Genomic DNA, 21,330 nt, shown 5'->3' with positions numbered 1-21,330 from the left:
AGCTGTTTGTTCCATGTTGGAGAATCATAATCCCACGCTAAAAGCAGGACAATCAAATCATTTCTCCGACGAGATTTTACAGCCAACAAATGACAGTTTGTTAATTTGACTGAAAAGCCGGCAGAAGAGGATTTTATAGCAAAACGGTCATTTATTTTTTACTGAAAATCCCACAACTAACTTCATCCTGTCGTCTGTGCACAGAGAGAAATCCTTATTAACAAAGTAATTTCATTATGTTCTCAATAGACTTTGTCCTGTAATCCTTAGAAAGGAGAGGGAATTTTACTTTTCTGTTACAAAGGAGCTAAAATAAGGTTTCTCACTGTTTGCTTTTTTTTAGCATTTCTAAGACTTTACGTCAATATAAACCAAGACCTGTGTTTAACACTGAAATGTTGTTATATTAAACCTGCATGACTAGAAAACCGTCAATTTTCCACCAAATTTAACTCCATTTTAACGAGATGTTTAATTGTAGTGTTCTGCTAACTGAGTTGTTTTGTTGTGTAAAGCTCCAGGCTCAGGTTTGGTGATTTTCCAGTAAATTATTAAGAAGATTCTTTCTTTCCCGTACTGTGCCACTTCTGTGCATCCATGCATGTCATATTTTACAAGTAGATATACAACTCCCAGAGAGAAGAGGCCAAAAGAGAAATGATCAAATCAGTGCTCAAGTTTTACTCATCTCTGGCCTCTACTTTTCTTTTCTTTTGCTTAACTTCACTTTTATCGAATCATAACCAACATCATTCTACTACATCTCCCCAGATTACTGAACCCTTTCAAAATTTAGGTACTGGTACTCTGAGATACTCTGATGTCTCTATGGTAGTCTGTGTTAGCCTAGCTTAGCATAGAGACTGAAAGCTGGGGGAAACGGCTAGCCTAGCTCTGTCCAGATCATAAAAATATACCAAAACCTCTGAAGTGCAGAAATTAACACATTACATGTAGTTTGTTTTTATTTGTACACAAACAGAAATGTAAAAATGAAAGCTGGAGTCATGTGCTGTCAGCAGTCAGGTGTTGTTAGCTGTTTCCCTAAACTTCCAGTCTTTATGCTAAGCTAGGCTATTAACTTTGCCCATCTATTTTCAGAAAGTGAGAGGAAAAGAGCATATTTTTCAACATGCTGAACCAAGATTCTGATTCCTTTAAGGTTACTGTTGCTGGAGGGTTGCATTAGAGAAAATCTCTCACAGTAATGAAGGACCTTTAAGGCTAAAATGACATGCAATGATTAAGTTAAACTGGATATTTTCATGATGGAAAGTACAAGTAATTGAATAATCACCTTCATGGAGGTGGAGTTCTCTTCATGTGATGAAGAAGTGACTGATTTTTCTTTGGCTGACAGCTGTCTAAAAACTCACAGTCTCCAAAAACCACAGAAAAACTCAAACGCTGTTGAATTCCTGTCGGGTAAAGAGCGAGTACAGAACGTAAGTTTCCCTCCTGCTGTGCACTCACTGAGCTTCACTGTAAACATTTGAGAAAAAAGATGCCACCTTCTGTTTCTGAAATGACAGCTGGCATGAAAATGTTCCACTCGTAGCTGGATACAGTGGAAGCATTAGCTAAGTGCATTCTGGTCCTAAAATAGTGGGATTTGAGGAGCTAAGTTGAATTATGATTTTCTGGAAGCTTTCACTCCAGCGCTGATGTACAAAAAAGGCCAATGGGTCATTAATGAAAGTGGAATAGGCTTAGCACACTTTGAATAACCATTGGACTTAATACAAAAGCCATCATGGAGTAATCTGCCGCATTTACCCAGGATTAGCATGTGGAGAACAATGCCAGTTTAATCCTAAAAGGCTGACCTGTTGCCCAGACGACTGTAATTATGATTACCAGAGCCCACATCATTACATTTATGCTCATACATGACACATATTGCATGATACGGAGTAAACAGAGAGTCAAATGTACCGTCTTTTTCAGGTTTATAAGATTTTGTTGCACCAGTTCAACCTCTGATCTACTTGTGTTGGCCTGTTTGGTCTGATTTTATCATTTATCTCTGGGTCCACATGAAGACCTGAGGTGAATATAGTAATCCTGATACCTTGTAATTATATTTTAGGTTGTTGTATATTATAATTGAGCTGATGATACCTGAGGTTTCTCTCAGTCTTATCCATTATAGAGGCAGGAATCTGCAGACTGAAATATCATCATTCTGGATGAACTGCTGTGACATTCTGTACAAACATTCATGGTTCCCCAGACGTTGTATCCTAATGACTTTGCTGCTTTTCTGACTTTTTTTTTTGTTCTACAATTAGGTTGATATTTTTCATTCGGGGGAAAACTATTGGATTGTTGTGAAATATAAAAATAAAAAAATACACACTCTCCTCAGGATGAAGTGCAGTGACATTGGTCATCAGGTCAAAACTTTGGTTTGTCCAGTAGTTTGGTTTATAATTAAAATGAAAACTCATGTGTAAATGCATGAATTTGCAGAAAATAAGTAAGACCTGAGTAAGACATTGAGTTACTTGATCAATTAGCTGATAGAGAGAAAAGTAATCAGTAATAATTCTGATGACTGTTCATTCATTTTGTCAGTTTTCAAGTAAATAATTTGCTGAAAAACCTGAACCTGAAAAACCAAGGATAAAGTTCATTTGTGAAATAATGACCATATTGGCTGTTGGCCCCGGTCCCTCTGATGCAATCTGATACGATCTGTAGGAGCGTTTCTTGATATGTCACAGATAAACTGTTGAAAAATAAATAACTAACCTTTTTATGACGTGACTCTGCAGTGGTAAAGGTTTGGTTTGGTTTAGGGAAAGATCCTGGTTTGAGCTAAAACGATTACTTTGTTAAGGTTAAACAATGTTCGTCATCATGGTAACGAGATAAAATTATGACTCCAAAACCCCATCAAATGTAAGAGTTACTATAAACACTTAAATTACTTTAAAAAATACAAGACTTCAGTCGTCATTTGTGATATAAACCAGATAAGAGCTGCAGTTTGATGACAATGCTGAATGAATATTGCAAGTTGCTTTGAAAAAATTAATCAGCCAGATGAGTGTATTGTCGTGTGAGGTAATGTTGTCAACCTAATATCATAAACTAAACCTACATAACAATATTATAGTTGTTACACTGGAAGTTTAAGTGCAAAAAAGTCTCTGATTGAGGATAATTTAATGCGTATCTGTAAAAAAAGATGTGATATAATAAAGTCAGTGTAAAGCCACTGCATTAATACGAGTATCAGTATTATATCTGCTGCATCCTCCACATAAACTCCACCAAACATGCCTGTTGTACCAACCTTTGCCTTTACACCTCCTCCTCCTCTTCCTCTTGGACTTTCCCTTCATATCACGGTCTGACCTCTCCATGTTTCTGCTGCAGGTCCCATGCACCGGTGCCATTCACCAGAATCTTCTTTTCTTTCCTCTTTTCTTTCCTTTAAATTCTCTAATTATTTTTCCAGGAGCAGGTAGTTTGTCCTCTGCTGCTTCTTCTCTTCTGTCTGTCTGAAACAAAAGCTGAGGGAGGACTCAGAGTGCAGCTCTGCAGCGGGAAGCCCTGAACAGTGACTGACTCCCCCCCCAACCGCCTCCACCCTGCTGCCGGCTTTAGGAGGCAGGCGGCTGTTGTGGCTGTGACATCATGAGGAGAGGAAGATGCTTTGTGATTCAGCATCAGTGATACAAAGTCACTGAGCTTTGTGGCATCAGCTGGTAGTTAGCAGCATTTTCAAACCCACGAGCAACAGATTAACTGCTGAATCATACTGAGTTACTAAATTATCTGAGATAAAATCATGTCCGGAGGTTACTGGTGGAAAAGGCTCTGAGCTTTAAAGTGAGACTTTGTCTGTTAATGTACAAAAAGTTAATTATTTCTCTTTCTCATGAGAAAATATCAATTAAAATTAGATACTGTCAAAGGTTCTTCCTTAGTCCCAGTGTCCAAACTCCAAGACTTTTCTTCAGACTTTGCTGGAAATACCCACAGATCATAGCGTGGTCACGTTAAACACAGGGTTACCAGGTGATGCCCTGTGTTAAAAAAAGGTTAATAAACAGGGAACTCTAACATTACATTATTACATGTAAGGGAGCATTAGGATCGGACCTCTGACGTCAAAGCAAAGACACTAACACTCCAAAGCAGCTGGTGGCGATAGCGAGTCACCTCATGGTTTGCCTGCTGCTGCAAAACATAAAAAGAACAAAAAAGAAAGGAAGGTGACTACAACAAACTTGTGGAGGGAAATGGAAGAGCCACCACCAACTGGAGCATGAAGAAGACAGAAGAGTGAAGAGAGTGAGACACCAATAACCCTACATTAACATGAGGGAAAGATGGGATTTCCAGACAAACTCGGATGTGACATCTGCTTTATTCAACAGGTATCATAACCTCTGTGCGCCCACAGATATTTCCATGTGTTTTGGTCGTCAAAAAGTAAATCCTGAGGTTGTAATTTAGATTCAGGACATCTGCTGTCGCTGAAATCCTGGCTACAGTCTTGGTTCTGACCTTCATTTCTATCAGTTATGATGACAATACACCGACCAAGGTAATTAATTAAATCTGAAATGATTTGAGAAACCTGACAAAGAGCCCAAGGCGTTCACCTGGCTTTTGTGTTTTGGTGGAAGCGTTGGCATGCTAGGGGAGGCCTCTGCCAATGGGGATTATTGTCGTGGTCTACAGCAATGTTTAGGTTGGTGGCACATGTCCAGATGAATGTCAGGAACCAAGGTTTCTCAGCAGGACATTGTATTGTAATGAGATGATCGGTGTTATTCACTGTATGTTCTTGGTTTTGTCTGCTGTGTTTTCCCAGTGACAGGTTAACCAGTCAAACTCTGTGATAAGAGGAACTCATACAAAGTTGATATAAGTTGGAGAGAGGTTTAACAGGCCAGAAAGTATTGAGGATCCAGCAGTGTTATTGCTTTTTCTACAAGTCTTTAATTTTTTGGGCTAAATCAGCCTCTCACTGGTGGTTCCATTAGTACAAACTTATGCTGTGCAGCCAAAATTTCTTCTAACCCTCAGATCTTGTATTATAAATCGAGTCGAGATCCTAAAGTCTCCAAAGATGCCAAATATGTCAGGCTTTAATTTAATGCAGCTGTAGCTTCAATGAAGAACTCGCTCAAGATGATCCAGATTATGCAGTGTATGTCATCCCGTCACAAAGTGTGGAATAACAACCTTAAAGCTACTTAATGGGAACAAAGGGGAGAAAGACTGGATTTTAAGGGATGATAAACAACAAAGCAACAAGATAAAGATTTTTAACGGACGTTTCGATACCAGACCTTCTGCCCTAATTTGAACTATTCACTGTTTTGCATCATAATGCCCACTTTGCATAATCTTACCCACTTCACCTTTACTTCCAATTAACAGCAGCTGTTTAATCCCTGCCAGTCACCTTCCTCAAACTGATAATCTGACTGTGTTACATCCAAACTAAGATTCAAATCGTTCTCTTTATTTTGCTCCCCAGCATCACTTTATTGTTGCTATCAACACATGTCATCCCCCCCCCCCTCCTCGTTGGCCTTTGGTTTGTTTCAGTCCTCTTGGTTTTCAGGTTTCCAGTGACTGACTCCCTCTTCAGAGGATTAGCGAGATGATGTACCTCTTTGTTTATCTCCGGGCGTACGCTCAAGGTGCTGTGTTGTGGGGATTGTGTCAAGCCTCTGGGATTCACATTTCTTGTAGTATTTCACCTCACCGACGCCTCAAAGCCCCACTGCTGCTTTCTTGTATGATTATCCACACTGTCTCAGCACGTGCCTTCAATCATTGGCTGCTGTAAGTAAAGCTGAGCGCAGCAGAGGGAGAGGAGGAATGAACTGAAGGCAGCTGTAACTCTCCCTCACTTTATTTGACTCTCCTTTGGAGGATTATTCTAATCTGTAGCTGGAGAAGTGTCAGGGATTTGTCTTAAAATCAGGTACACACATGTACCTCCTGTATTTGTGAAGTGAAATGAAAATAAATGTACACTTAGTATCACAGTGTTGGTAGGTTGTTCAGTCAATCACTTAGTCCAGACTGTTACACTGTGCCTCAGCAGCTATCTTATGGACTGGCCAGTGGATGAATCCTACTGACTCATATCTCATCATCTAATGCATGGATTGGCATAAAGTTTGGTACAGATATGTATAAAGCCCACATGATGTATTGAACTGCTAACTTTTACTGTAGTGTCACCAGGAGGTTGGCATTTGCAGTTTTGAGTGAAATGTTAATAACCATTGGATGACCTGCTGTGAAATTTGGTTCCCACAGTCATCTTCCCCTCAGGATAAAGTGTAATAACTCTGGATGATCCTTTGATACTTCATACTGTTATTTGTCCAATACTTTTTACGGTTAAGTAGCAAATGTTAGCATGCTAACATACTAATCTAAAATGGTGAAAATGGTAAACATTACACCACCTTAATAGCAGCATTTTAGCATTGTCATTGTAAGCATTTTGGCACGCTAACATTAGCATTTAGCTTAAAACACCACCCTACCAAAGCACAGTCTCTGTGAGCTGCTAGCATGGCTGTTTTACATTTTGTTTCCTAAGTCTGGATGGAGGATTATAAAACAGGATTGTTGGATTGTTGCTATAAACGAAGTAGCAAAATGAAAACCAGAGAAACAGAAACCAATGACTCTGTAATTGTGTTGCTCATTTAGCTTAGACCTTTGTGGAACATCTAGCACATAAACAACTAGATATTTTCCTCAGGAGTTTGGGGAGAGTGAAATAACAGCCCCAAATAAAAGCTAATGTTGCTCTATGTCTGTTGGATGTATAAATAGTTAGCTATGAACACGATAATATGTCAAAATTAGAATTAGTCAGCTTATTCTGCTTCTTTTCTTGGAGCTCTTCTGCCCTCTAGTGGTGAAAAGGCCCATTAAAGCAGCTTTAAAGTCGACTGTGTTGTTTACACACAACAATTTTGAATTTTTTTTATTTCCCATTAAAGAAAACCCTGAATATTTAGTTGTGAAAACAAAATATTCATGAAGCAGTACAACAGTTAACTCTGGACAGTGAGTGCAAAAGTACCAACATGTTAATTTATCCTTAAATAATCAGAAGCAGAGTGTCACATGATAAGTAATGAGCAGATGTCCTGCTTTATTAATGATGCCAAGAAAACGCTCTGGAATATTCTGGATCTGCCGCTGGCCAAAAAATAAAAAGAGAACAGTATTTGATTAGTCAGTGTATTTTTTATTGATATTTCTCAGCTTCATTATAAGTTGATATTGGATTTCTGCTCTAATTAGCTGCTTTACCCCTCAACACTGTGAAAAGTTTTACTCTTCAGGGTAGACAGGACCAGAGGCGTAATGACGGATGTGGTTCCTACATTTTAATACCCTTGAAGCATTCGTTTTAGAAAACTTTTTATTTTATTTCTGTCAAATTGGTTAACTTTTCTGGAGGTGGAACAAGGACACAAAAACTCTGACAACTAAAATGTGCAACTAAATTTGAAGTCAGTTTTGAAGTTTGAAGCTCATGACAGTGTACACCTGCTACACAGAAGAACTTTCTGATGTGTGCATCCACACGATAGAAATAAAAATATTATGGCAAAAATGATAACATGTCTGACGTCTCCTCCTGCTGTTTCTCGACATCCATACTGTTACGGTGAGATAAAGTAGATGTGAGACTTTAGCATCATGCAGACACAACAGAGAGCCTATTACAGCGTCTGATGAAAAACAGATAGATTGTACTGTATTTCAGCCTGTGGCTAAGATCCCACAGGGCAGGGAGAATGAAGTGCTCTCCAAAATGAGCTCAACATCCCAGCAAATAGGACACAGCAGCTTCCCTGTGCGCTCCTCAGGCCAAACATTATACTGTACATTAGATCCATCTCAGTGTTCCTCTGTAAAGAGCTGCTGCTGCTGCCTCCAGGCACGCTCAGCTTCTTCAGTCAGGTTTGGTGTCGAGGAGGATTTAGCTGCATGTACGGGATAAATGATGGCGTATCGCTGTGTCATCTGGAAATCTGTGTCATATTACAGAATTAGAATATTTCTGTTTCTCATCAACCCTTTATTCTTCTCAGTCCAGACTTTGTTTTTATGTTGCGTTTGTTCCAGTTTTCAACGTGTTATTTCTTCTTTGATTCATAATTTTTGGAGAGCACTTACTTTTTGTATAAATTTTTATTTTTGAGTATATAGCATATTTCAAATTATTCTTATGTTGAATGTCTTTGTACAAATATTAGACAATCCAAGTGAACACTTTGGGCAATGTTGCATGCATCCAGTTGTACACCATTTGATAGTTATCAGTTGTATATTCCAGCTAAATAAGTGCCTTTGCTTATGAGTGGGAAGCCAGTGAAGGATCATATTCTTGTTGCTGCACTGTCAACTCAGACTTTTTGGTGGCATTAGGTTAGTTTGTCCAGTATTTTAGTTTATGACCAAAAGCTAATGACACTCCCATCATCCTTACCTGTGCTTTGTGTTTATTGGTAATTAGAAAATGTTTGTAGGCCGGCAAAATATGACTAAGTACTGAAAGTCAAAGCTCCACAGACGGGGGCTAGAAGTGAACGAGACAGAAAACATTAGTGTTTTTTTTTTTTTTTTTTTTTTTTCCACCACTAGAGACAGCTCCTCACGTCAGTGCTGGAGATTTTGTTTTTGTTGATAATGCATAATATTAAAAACAGGAACAACAGCTTTTAGTTTCTTAAAGTGTACTCAGGCTTCTTTGACGAGACACTAAATAAATGTACGCACTTTCTTGCCTTCCATCTTCCTCTCCCACGTTTCCCTTTTACCTTCCTTTCTTTCTTTCACCAACATTGTCACTGTGTGTGTCTGTGTGTGGAAGAGGGGTGCGTTAGTTTTATTGTTTTTTTTTGAGAGCGGCGGCGTGAAGTCAGCCACCCTGGTCATGGTTGAATGATGTGCCGGGGAGTTTCATTATGCTGTGAAATAACGATCATACCATGATTAAGGTGATTAGATTTCATGAATATTTGAAAGACAAACCAAATTGCTGATTAAATATTTACTGGTGGTTTCCTTTCTGACAGACTGGGAGATCATATCACAGCTCCCAAACGGCTTACTGTACTGTACTGGAAAGTCTTTATGTCTTAGCACCACACTCTGATATCGTATAACTGAATGTTAATTAGCACGACTGTCAGTTTTAATGAGGTTTATTTTTAGTTACAAAGCTGCTTGGTATGTGTGTCATGTCTGTGTGTTTAGATTTGACTGAGTTCTAGAAGAGGAGTTTTGAAGCAGGTTGTATCTGGATGAGTATTATAAAGTAACTTAATCTGTTCGTAGCTCAACAGTACTTTGTCACTTACTACCACATATAACGTAGTTAATTAACCATAAAATATACAGAGATTATTTCGCATACTTTAACAAGGACAGTAATAAATCGTTAAGTGTTGTTATCTGCTACCTTGACTGTTGCTGTGTTAAACAAGCCCCTGAAAGCTGCATTGTAGGGAACATGAAACACTGGCGACATCAAGTGGCAGCAAGAGGTAACTGCATCAAGTTCAAAGACCTGCAGAACTCTTTAAAGCTCTTTGAGATGATGTGGTTACTGTGGGTTAGTGCTGATGGAGGAGGAATTCTATCAACACAAACTCTTTAAAGAAAAATGATTTAATATGGCCACAGGCAGTTCTGACCTGTGTTTTCTCATTGTCATTCTTTTACCAGTTACACAACTTTTATTAAGAGTCAGTTTAGATTTTCTTTGCTCATTGTTTTGAAGGTAGAGTTCAAATGTGAATCATGTTTCATTGCTTCTTTAATTTCGGTAAATTATCTGGAATATTTTGCTGACAGATAAACTTACATGTATAAGCCTGCATGTTCTTGATGAGCTTTAAACCAAAGACATTTGATATCTTCAATGAGCGGCTGGTGCATAGAACAAAGTCCATCAAAAATGATATTTATTACAGTAGAAAGTTGAAAGTCCTTCTGTCTTCAGTTACACATTTACAACTTATGAAACCTTGAGTGAAACCTGGAATCATTGAATTATAAGTTGATTGTAGATTTCATGTGTAAACATGCCGGTGCTGTAGAAAATCATACTGACAGAGGCTGCAAATCTGAAACAGCACAAAGGTTGTGCTGCACAAAATAATAAAAATAATATAGTTAATATAGCATAGTGATAAGACTTTATTAGTTTACTCAATCCAGATTTTAAATGTTATGTTTACTTAAGTAAAAGATCTTAATAATTCTTACACCTCACAGTAAATTTAACTGTAGTGTTTATTTTTTTAATTATCAATCTGACTAACCAACTAATCGTCTCACTGGGTATCTGATAAAACACACACAGACTTAAATGTTAAGAGATCACCAGAGATCCCAAGAAGAGATTATCAACAAAACAGGGTTAAACACACAGTATCAAACACTCCTCTTCCTGGAATAAGCCAAAGACTGTTAACCCTCCTTCTTCTTCCTGCTCTCAAACACAGTGAGCTCCACTCTGTCCACATGTTTCCTTGTTCCCTCCCCTTCAGATCTACAGTTTGAAGATGGGTGGAACCAACATGTGGTGAAGTGCAAGAGCTGATAGGAACCATTCACTGCAGAAACACATGATGTTTAGATCAGAGCTCAAACTAGTTTCAGTTCTCAGAAAGTGAAACTCAGACAGTCATTGTCACTGAGAGGAGAAATGGCGCAGAAAGGAGTTCAGCTGGACCAGGAAACCTTCTCCTGTTCGATCTGTCTGGATCTACTGAAGGATCCAGTGACTACTTCCTGTGGACACAGCTACTGCATGGACTGTATTAAAACCCACTGGGATGAAGAGGAAGATCAGAAGAAAATTCACAGCTGCCCTCAGTGTAGACAGACCTTCACACCGAGGCCTGTCCTGGTGAAAAACACCATGTTAGCAGTTTTAGTGGAGGAGCTGAAGAAGACTGGACTCCAAGCTGCTCCTGCTGATCACTGCTATGCTGGACCTGAAGATGTGGCCTGTGATGTCTGCACTGGAAGGAAACTGAAAGCTGTCAAGTCCTGTTTGGTTTGTCTGGTCTCTTACTGTGAGAAACACCTGCAGCCTCATTATGAATCTCCATCATTTGAGAAACATAAGCTGGTGGACCCCTCCAAGAAGCTCCAGGAGAACATCTGCTCTCGTCATGATGAGGTGATGAAGATGTTCTGTCGTACTGATCAGCAGTGTATCTGTTATCTCTGCTCTGTGGATGAACATAAAGGCCACGACACAGTCTCAGCTGCAGCAGAAAGGACTGAGAGGCAGAGAGAGCTGGAGCTGAGTCGACTAAAAATCCAGCAGAGAATCCAGGACAGAGAGAAAGATGTGAAGGAGCTTCAACAGGAGGTGGAGGCTATCAATCGCTCTGCTGATAAAACAGTGGAGGACAGTGAGAAGATGTTCACTGAGCTGATCCGTCTGATGGAGAAAAGAAGGTCTGATGTGAAGCAGCAGATCAGATCCCAGCAGAAAACTGAAGTGAGTCGAGTCAAAGAGCTTCAGGAGAAGCTGCAGCAGGAGATCACTGAGCTGAAGAGGAAAGATGCTGAGCTGAAGCAGCTCTCACACACAGAGGATCACAACCAGTTTCTACACAACTACCCCTCACTGTCACAACTCAGTGAATCTACAGACTCATCCAGCATCATGATCCGTCCTCTGAGGTACTTTGAGGATGTGACAGCAGCTGTGTCAGAGCTCAGAGATAAACTACAGGACGTTCTGACAGAGAAATGGACAAACATCTCACTGACAATGACTGAAGAGGATGTTTTACTGTCACAACCAGAGCCCAAGACCAGAGTTGAGTTCTTAAGATATTCACAGGAAATCACACTGGATCCAAACACTGCAAACACACATCTGTTATTATCTGAGGGAAACAGAAGAGCAACAAGAATGAGTCCACAACAGTCTTATTCTAGACACCCAGACAGATTCACTAAATGGACTCAGGTCCTGAGTAGAGAGAGTCTGACTGGACGTTGTTACTGGGAGGTGGAGTGGAGAGGAGAAGGAGTTTATGTAGCAGTCGCATACAAGAATATCAAGAGAGCAGGGTTCTCACTCGAATGCAATTTTGGACGTAATGACAAATCTTGGGCGTTACGTTGTGAAACAAAAAGTTATGTAGGTTGGTTCAACAATATAAAAACTCCAGTCTCAGGTCCTCAGTCCTCCAGAGTAGGAGTGTACCTGGATCACAGAGCAGGTATTCTGTCCTTCTACAGCGTCTCTGAAACCATGACTCTCCTCCACAGAGTCCAGACCACATTCACTCAGCCTCTCTATGCTGGACTCTGGTTTGGCTGGTCTGATGGAGACACTGCTGAGTTCTGTAAACTCAAATAGATAGAAGTCAGATAAAATCTGTATTTTAGTTTATTTAGAATTATATTGTCTCCATGTTTGTTGCTAAAAGCTCATTGTTGTGTCATTTCTACACAGAGATCACCTGTCAATCAATCAATGATCGTCAGCTCTTTATCTTCTCATTTATTGTTCTGTTGATGTTTGAGTTTCTTCAGGTGGAGCTGGAGCCATGGAGGATATCACTGCTCATGATGACTTTTCTTTGTCTAAACTGACATTTTTCATTTTTCATTTTTTTTTTTTTTTACAGATATTTTGTTCTCAGTGTTTAAAGAAAGAAATCTATAATTACATTTAAATTTATATTGTTCTTGTTCAAACTTACTTACAAATAAGGTACTACAAAGTATTATAAAACTATAATTATCATGATATTAATCAATGAGGAGATTGTTCATTATTTTCTTTTCCATATGTGAGATTCAGGTTAAACAAACTGATTGTGTGGATGAAGTGAATCTGTTCATGAAATCACTGAACAAGAGTCATTTAACAGATTTTACTGATTAAATGTGTGAACAAACTGAAGGTTTACATCATGAATAAAGTTGTTTTTCCTGATGAACAAATCAAATATTTTCTTCTGTCTTCATTCCAGAATCTGATTCAAAGCTGATGGAGAAAAGGTGAAACTAATATGAGAGTATAACTGAGGCAGTTTTATTCAGAACTTTAACTCATGAGTTCAGCTGACTCCAGCCTTTTCTCATTTCTCTCAGCCAATGTTCTCTCCCCCAGACCTGCCATTCTCCTTCTGACCACCAGATGTCGCCATACTTTCTGTCTCCTTTTCCATCTGCTCACCTATTTTCTATCCTCGATCACTCGTCCTTCTCTGCCCATTCACACACCTGAACCCAGTTCCCTCATCATCCAAGACTTTACTTATACCTGTGTTTGTCACCAGCCACTTGTCTCTTCTTCTGTTTATGTTCCTATAGTTTCCTTGTTAACCTGTTGGTGAAGTGCTTGGATATTATTTTAGTGATTTTATAAGTTTTAAGGATCTGTTGTATTTATTGGCTGAAGCAACCTTTTAGAACCTTTAACTTGTTTTACACCCATTAGTCAATTTATTACTGTCATTAAAGAAACATGAAATGGATCCACAACTTTTACTTTACTTTCAGTTTGAACATTTATTGAAGTTATATTTAGCAGGGGCTAGGCAAACAGCTCAAGTCAAATTTGAACCATAAACAATAAAATCAGTTGTTAAAATTGTGAATGATCAATCACTGAACCTATCATAAACAGCTGCTACTGGTTGGCTTAGTGTTCAACCACTTCTAACTGCCCTTCCAGTTACCTGGCCAAAACTGGGACAATGTGGGGAACTCCTGACTCTGTCCAACGTCCCAATGTTCTTTTTAAAGACCCAGTCCCATCCTGAAGAGCTACTAAGTTCAGAATAAGTTACTGCTGGTCGGCAAAGTTGAGGTTTTACTTCTCCTGCGATCCTGTGATTTCAGCTGTAGTTTCTCTGTAGTCTCTTTGTGTGTGCCACAGATTTCTTCCAACAGCTCATGATGCAGTGACTCAGTATCACATCCTGTGGTTCTTTCAACAGCAACAACATTTCTTAATGCTGACCAACTGCCTCGCTCATGTACAGACTATTTGTGATTTATTACATCCATTCCTTACATATTAAAAAGTAGAGACATATTTAATTCTACAAAAAATTCCACAATATTCCTTAAACATGATTATAGTCTTTTGTTCAAATCACTTTTCTTGGAGTTATTGACTCTCACCTCATATTGTCATGTCCAGATGACTCATATTTCCCTTTGGCCTCTAGTCTACTGGCTGTCATCTCTGACATGTCCCACCATGTTACACCCTCTCTGCTTATTTCTCATCAGTAGATTCTAGCTACAAAACTATTTCAGATTAGCACCATCACAACACACATACCATACCAATAGATTTCTGGACTCTGTGTGTGCTAACCTTTACACGGAGATTTTGATGTTAGTTCATTTGGTAGCAGACGTGATGAGATCTCAAACCCCTCATGAACTGAAAGTCCAAGTTGATACAACATAGGAGCATTTTTATTTTAGTAAAATAAAAGAATAAAAGCTGTTTAGCACTAGTGGAGACTGGGAGAGCTGCCCCATGTTACTCTGTTGTAGAGAATAAATGAATAAATGAACTGGTGTTCTTCGGTCCGAGAGCCACCGTTTAACAGCTGCAACAACAGGGAGTATAACCTGGGAGTGTCTCTAACCACAGCTCAGTGAGACTGTATCCTGAAATCTACAACACAACTGTGTGAGGTATGAGATAATTCAACTCAACACGGAGCTTGTTTGACACCATGTATCAGAAATGTGCTGGCGTGGCTGTGGTGAGGTCGGCTCACTCATGCACATGTTATGGCCTCTCCCTGATGTGAAGAGGTGCTGGAGGGATGTAACTGATCACCTGTCGCAAATGTTAATGCACAGATTCCCTCCTGTCAAGTTATAATTTACTCTCAAAACCTCAGAATGTAAAGTAAAAACAAGCACAGTGCATTATTACATGAGAATGCCATTAAAACATCTTAATGAGCTGGAAAATAGAGGAAAAAGACTGTTATAGTAAGGACAACTGACTCAGAGAATATATTGACTTATTGTTAGAAATGGAACAAGCAGTGTTTGTCCAGTATCACACCGCTCCTCTTCCTGGAATAAGCCAAAGCCTGATAACCCTCCCTCTTCTTCCTGCTCTCTGTCCACATGTTTCCTTGTTCCCTCCCCTTCAGATCTACAGTTTGAAGATGGGTGGAACCAACATGTGGTGAAGTGCAAGAGCTGACAGGAACCATTCACTGCAGAAACACATGATGTTTAGATCAGAGCTCAAACTAGTTTCAGTTCTCAGAAAGTGAAACTCAGACAGTCATTGTCACTGAGAGGAGAAATGGCACAGAAAGGAGTTCAGCTGGACCAGGAAACCTTCTCCTGTTCGATCTGTCTGGATCTACTGAAGGATCCAGTGGCTACTTCCTGTGGACACAGCTACTGTATGAACTGTATTAAAAGCTTCTGGGATGAAGAAGATCAGAAGGAAATCCACAGCTGCCCTCAGTGTAGACAGACCTTCACACCGAGGCCTGTCCTGATGAAAAACACCATGTTAGCAGTTTTAGTGGAGGAGCTGAAGAAGACTGGACTCCAAGCTGCTCCTGCTGATCACTGCTATGCTGGACCTGAAGATGTGGCCTGTGATTTCTGCACTGGAAGAAAACTGAAAGCTGTCAAGTCCTGTTTGGTTTGTCTGGCCTCTTACTGTGAGAAACACCTGCAGCCTCATTATGATGTGGCTCCATTAAAGAAACACAAGCTGGTGGACCCCTCCAAGAAGCTCCAGGAGAACATCTGCTCTCGTCATGATGAGGTGATGAAGATGTTCTGTCGTACTGATCAGCAGTGTATCTGTTATCTCTGCCCTGTGGATGAACATAAAGGCCACAACACAGTCTCAGCTGCAGCAGAAAGGACTGAGAGGCAGAGAGAGCTGGAGCTGAGTCGACTAAAAATCCAGCAGAGAATCCAGGACAGAGAGAAAGATGTGAAGGAGCTTCAACAGGAGGTGGAGGCTATCAATCGCTCTGCTGATAAAACAGTGGAGGACAGTGAGAAGATGTTCACTGAGCTGATCCGTCTGATGGAGAAAAGAAGGTCTGATGTGAAGCAGCAGATCAGATCCCAGCAGAAAACTGAAGTGAGTCGAGTCAAAGAGCTTCAGGAGAAGCTGCAGCAGGAGATCACTGAGCTGAAGAGGAAAGATGCTGAGCTGAAGCAGCTCTCACACACAGAGGATCACAACCAGTTTCTACACAACTACCCCTCACTGTCACAACTCAGTGAATCTACAGACTCATCCAGCATCAAGATCCGTCCTCTGAGGTACTTTGAGGATGTGACAGCAGCTGTGTCAGAGCTCAGAGATAAACTACAGGACATTCTGACAGAGAAATGGACAAACATCTCACTGACACTGACTGAAGAGGATGTTTTACTGTCACAACCAGAGCCCAAGACCAGAGCTGAGTTCTTAAGATATTCACAGGAAATCACACTGGATCCAAACACAGTAAACACACGTCTGTTATTATCTGAGGGAAACGGAAGAGCAACATATATGAGGCAACATCAGTCTTATTCTAATCACCCAGACAGATTCACTGCATATAGGCAGGTCCTGAGTAAAGAGAGCCTAGCTGAATGTTGTTACTGGGAGGTGGAGTGTGGAGGAGGAGGAATTTATGTAGCAGTCTCGTACAAGAATATCAGCAGAATAGGGAGCTTGTATGAATGTGGATTTGGACACAATGACAATTCTTGGGCACTATATTTTTACCAAACAGTTGTAAATTTTTGTACAACAATACCAAAACTCCAGTCTCAGGTCCTCAGTCCTCCAGAGGAGGAGTGTACCTGGATCACAGAGCAGGTATTCTGTCCTTCTACAGCGTCTCTGAAACCATGACTCTCCTCCACAGAGTCCAGACCACATTCACTCAGCCTCTCTATGCTGGACTTTGGGTTAACTTTACTGATGGAGCCACTGCTGAGTTCTGTAAACTTGAATAAACAGAAGTCAGTTAAAATATGTATTTTAGTTCATGAATTATTTTGTGTATTTGTATGTTGTTGTTTCTCTTCCTCTGCATGGGTCATAAAGGACCAGTGTGAAACATTATGATGACCTATTGGCAGAAATGGAATATGACATACATAGGTATGCTTTTAGTGTAAAATCACCCAAAACCAATAATTGTTATGTTTTCGTTCACTTAGAATGAATCATTTATTTCTACACAGGGAGCAGGTTTTCTGTCATAGAGTCTGCCATGTTGTGCTGCTATGTGTCTACAGTAGCCCAGAATGGACAAAACAAACAGTTTTTGAATTCTTACCTTGGTGTTGTAACTTGTATTTGGAAGACAACAAAGAGGGGGAAATGAGAGAGTATATTTCAGCTATTACCTGTACTTGTACACACTAACAACGAGATATAGTATCTAAATATAGCTATATAAAGTAACCTCTTCACTTGGCAGACTAGTTGATGTGTTAGCTGACACCATTTTATCACCTGATGGCCAACCTAGACTTTACAGCATGACTGGAAAGGAAAGGGTTGAAGGGACAGGTTTTCAGTTGGTTGCATTCTGTGTTCTCACCACTAGATGTCACTAAATCTTACACACAAGCCCTTTAAGTGGAAATCACTGGACCTTCCTTAATCACAGATATTTTGTCTTTACCCTGAAAAAAAGAAATCTCTAATTACACTGACATTAAAAGATAAATTGAAAGACTAAATGTTGTACATATGTATAGAAAACATGATTTCATTCAGGAAGATAGATGTGGAGAATATCAATTGGTATCAGACAAAACAAGTATTAAATACATTCATAAAGAGATTTACATGTAACTGATGTCATAGGCAAATGATCAGTGCATTCATGTCCTGTGGGATTTAGAGATGTAAGAAATAACTTTTTGATTTGTTTCTTAAAATGCATTGAACATTCTGAATTTAACCTGTTTTGTTCAAATATACTTAAAGGACTTTATCAAATAGTCAAAACAATTGAATTGCTTTTAGAGCAGCAATTCATTTCTCTATTTTTCATATACTTTATTTGATCCATTATAACCAATAAAAAGTCTAATCAAGCTGTATTTTAAGAGAATGGAAGAGCTGATTCTGAAAACTAGGGAACCATCTCTAAACCCAGAGATCCAAGGAAGAGGTGATCAGTGTTTTCAAATGAGAGATAACCTCACTGGTGACAAAGGGTTAAACACACAGTATCACACCGCTCCTCTTCCTGGAATAAGTCAAAGCCTGATAACCCTCCCTCTTCTTCCTGCTCTCAAACACAGTGAGCTCCACTCTGTCCACGTGTTTCCTTGTTCCCTCCCCTTCAGATCTACAGTTTGAAGATGGGTGGAACCAACATGTGGTGAAGTGCAAGAGCTGACAGGAACCATTCACTGCAGAAACACATGATGTTTAGATCAGAGCTCAAACTAGTTTCAGTTCTCAGAAAGTGAAACTCAGACAGTCATTGTCACTGAGAGGAGAAATGGCGCAGAAAGGAGTTCAGCTGGACCAGGAAACCTTCTCCTGTTCGATCTGTCTGGATCTACTGAAGGATCCAGTGGCTATTCCCTGTGGACACAGCTACTGTATGAACTGTATTAAAACCCACTGGGATGAGGAAGATCAGAAGAAAATCCACAGCTGCCCTCAGTGTAGACAGACCTTCACACCGAGGCCTGTCCTGATGAAAAACACCATGTTAGCAGTTTTAGTGGAGGAGCTGAAGAAGACTGGACTCCAAGCTGCTCCTGCTGATCACTGCTATGCTGGACCTGAAGATGTGGCCTGTGATTTCTGCACTGGAAGGAAACTGAAAGCTGTCAAGTCTTGTTTGGTTTGTCTGGTCTCTTACTGTGAGAAACACCTGCAGCCTCATTATGATAAACCTCAATTAAAGAAACACAAGCTGGTGGACCCCTCCAAGAAGCTCCAGGAGAACACCTGCTCTCGTCACGATGAGGTGATGAAGATGTTCTGTCGTACTGATCAGCAGTGTATCTGTTATCTCTGCTCTGTGGATGAACATAAAGGCCACGACACAGTCTCAGCTGCAGCAGAAAGGACTGAGAGGCAGAGAGAGCTGGAGCTGAGTCGACTAAAAATCCAGCAGAGAATCCAGGACAGAGAGAAAGATGTGAAGGAGCTTCAACAGGAGGTGGAGGCTATCAATCGCTCTGCTGATAAAACAGTGGAGGACAGTGAGAAGATGTTCACTGAGCTGATCCGTCTGATGGAGAAAAGAAGGTCTGATGTGAAGCAGCAGATCAGATCCCAGCAGAAAACTGAAGTGAGTCGAGTCAAAGAGCTTCAGGAGAAGCTGCAGCAGGAGATCACTGAGCTGAAGAGGAAAGATGCTGAGCTGAAGCAGCTCTCACACACAGAGGATCACAACCAGTTTCTACACAACTACCCCTCACTGTCACAACTCAGTGAATCTACAGACTCATCCAGCATCAAGATCCGTCCTCTGAGGTACTTTGAGGATGTGACAGCAGCTGTGTCAGAGCTCAGAGATAAACTACAGGACATTCTGACAGAGAAATGGACAAACATCTCACTGACACTGACTGAAGTGGATGTTTTACTGTCACAACCAGAGCCCAAGACCAGAGCTGAGTTCTTAAGATATTCACAGGAAATCACACTGGATCCAAACACTGCAAACACATGGCTGTTATTATCTGAGGGAAACAGAAGAGCAACAAGAATGAGTCCACAACAGTCTTATTCTAATCACCCAGACAGATTCACTTATTGGTGGCAGGTCCTGAGTAGAGAGAGTCTGACTGGACGTTGTTACTGGGAGGTGGAGTGGAGAGGAGAAGGAGTTTATGTAGCAGTCGCATACAAGAATATCAACAGAGCAGGGAGTTTGAATGAATGTGGATTTGGATACAATGATAAATCTTGGGCGTTAAATTGTGACAAACAAATCTATAAATTCTGGTTCAACAGTGTCCAAACTCCAGTCTCAGGTCCTCTGTCCTCCAGAGTAGGAGTGTACCTGGATCACAGAGCAGGTATTCTGTCCTTCTACAGCGTCTCTGAAACCATGACTCTCCTCCACAGAGTCCAGACCACATTCACTCAGCCTCTCTATGCTGGACTCTGGTTTGGCTGGTCTGATGGAGCCACTGCTGAGTTCTGTAAACTCAAATAGAGAGAAGTCATTTAAAATCTGTATTTTAGTTGATCAGTTTTTTTGTCTCCCAATCTGTCATTACATTTACATTTCTGTACTTGTCAGACTAAATGTTTTTGTTTTACTGATTAAATGTGTGAACAAACTGAAGGGTTACATAATTAGTACAGTTGTTTTCAAGAAGTCAGAGAAATTCTAACCTTTGACCTCAAATCTCAAATTCTGTTTCCAACCTGAAAGCTGATGTAAATGATATTTGTAAACTGTAAACTCTTCTTTTCCATCTTTCCCATGAGCCCTGAATGCAGCATCAGTGTTACAGGCTGTGACTCCTGTGAACAAACTGACACAGTGTGATATTACATATATTTAAATCTGTCTTTACTGATGTTGTTTGAAGCTGCCGAAGGCTGAGTGAAGTTTTTACTCGTCTTCCATCACAAGAGGGCGCCTTCATCCTGACCAGGGATGTGGAGGAGGTTAAATCACCTCCGCTCATTTGTTCTCATAGTTTAGATCATGATGTACCAGATCAGAAACTCTCTGACACTGGTCAAATAAAGTTGAATAAGAACTGAAAATTAAACTGTGATCCCTATTGTTGCAAATGCTCAAGTGTCTCTTAGTAAATGAATTAATGTATTTTATTTTGGTGATCATTTTCAAAATTAACTGCAACTCTTGCTTACAGTGTAGAGTCAAAATATATTTCTTTTTTGCAGTTACTCCATGAATCTCCCCAGCTTCTCAGGTGGTCCTGCACAGGTTTATTTACTGTTTTCAAGGTCAGAAGAAAACATTTTGAAGCTGTGTTCAGTTTTTGTTCACCAAATATTACTGTATTTAGCCCAATTTACCAAAATCTTTCAAGATGATTCTGTATTTTACTAAATTAAATTTGGGATATTATGTATCCCTCTATAATGTAATGTTCCTCTTATTCTGCTTTTTATTTTATTTTTATTTTTTATTTCTATACTTAAATCCCATTGTGTTTGTAAACTGCCTTGTGTTTTTGTCCTAGCACTTTTCTGTGGTCTTGTGTTGGAGTACTTTGATTTGCCATGTTGCTGAAAGGCGCTAGACACAAAACTTGTCACGAATCAAATAAAAAGAAATCACCTCCAGCCCCTCTTCCTGTTGACAC

The 21,330-nt window shown here is 40.0% G+C and overlaps 3 protein-coding genes across 3 annotated transcripts; all 3 read left to right on the top strand.

Moving 5' to 3' along the window:
- The first annotated feature begins 10,408 nt into the window (after positions 1 to 10,408).
- On the top strand, positions 10,409 to 12,998 carry LOC108884779 (tripartite motif-containing protein 16-like). Its single transcript, XM_018678860.2, has one exon. It carries the CDS (start codon positions 10,724 to 10,726, stop codon positions 12,401 to 12,403), a length of 1,680 nt encoding a protein of 559 aa, XP_018534376.1. The 5' UTR covers positions 10,409 to 10,723; the 3' UTR covers positions 12,404 to 12,998.
- Positions 12,999 to 15,227: 2,229 nt separating this feature from the next.
- LOC108884780 (tripartite motif-containing protein 16-like) lies at positions 15,228 to 17,037 on the top strand. The gene is given in 2 exon segments (XM_018678861.2): positions 15,228 to 16,777; positions 16,780 to 17,037. Coding segments are annotated over 2 exon segments (1,674 nt in total). The 5' UTR covers positions 15,228 to 15,340; the 3' UTR covers positions 17,017 to 17,037.
- A 1,347-nt stretch (positions 17,038 to 18,384) lies between these two features.
- Positions 18,385 to 21,315, top strand: LOC108884781 (tripartite motif-containing protein 16). Its single transcript, XM_018678862.2, has one exon. It carries the CDS (start codon positions 18,525 to 18,527, stop codon positions 20,199 to 20,201), a length of 1,677 nt encoding a protein of 558 aa, XP_018534378.1. The 5' UTR covers positions 18,385 to 18,524; the 3' UTR covers positions 20,202 to 21,315.
- The last annotated feature ends 15 nt before the right edge of the window (positions 21,316 to 21,330 follow it).

Source organism: Lates calcarifer, linkage group LG4 (genome assembly GCF_001640805.2).
Source record: "Lates calcarifer isolate ASB-BC8 linkage group LG4, TLL_Latcal_v3, whole genome shotgun sequence".
In the NCBI taxonomy this organism is placed as follows: Eukaryota; Metazoa; Chordata; class Actinopteri; family Centropomidae; genus Lates; species Lates calcarifer.
The sequence above is the reverse complement of the archived record's forward strand: the minus strand, read 5'-3'. Positions and strand labels throughout refer to the sequence as shown.

Coding starts and splice junctions, on each gene's coding strand:
- LOC108884779 (XM_018678860.2), top strand. CDS start 10,724: ATGGCGCAGAAAGGAGTTCAGCTGGACCAGGAAACCTTCTCCTGTTCG.
- LOC108884781 (XM_018678862.2), top strand. CDS start 18,525: ATGGCGCAGAAAGGAGTTCAGCTGGACCAGGAAACCTTCTCCTGTTCG.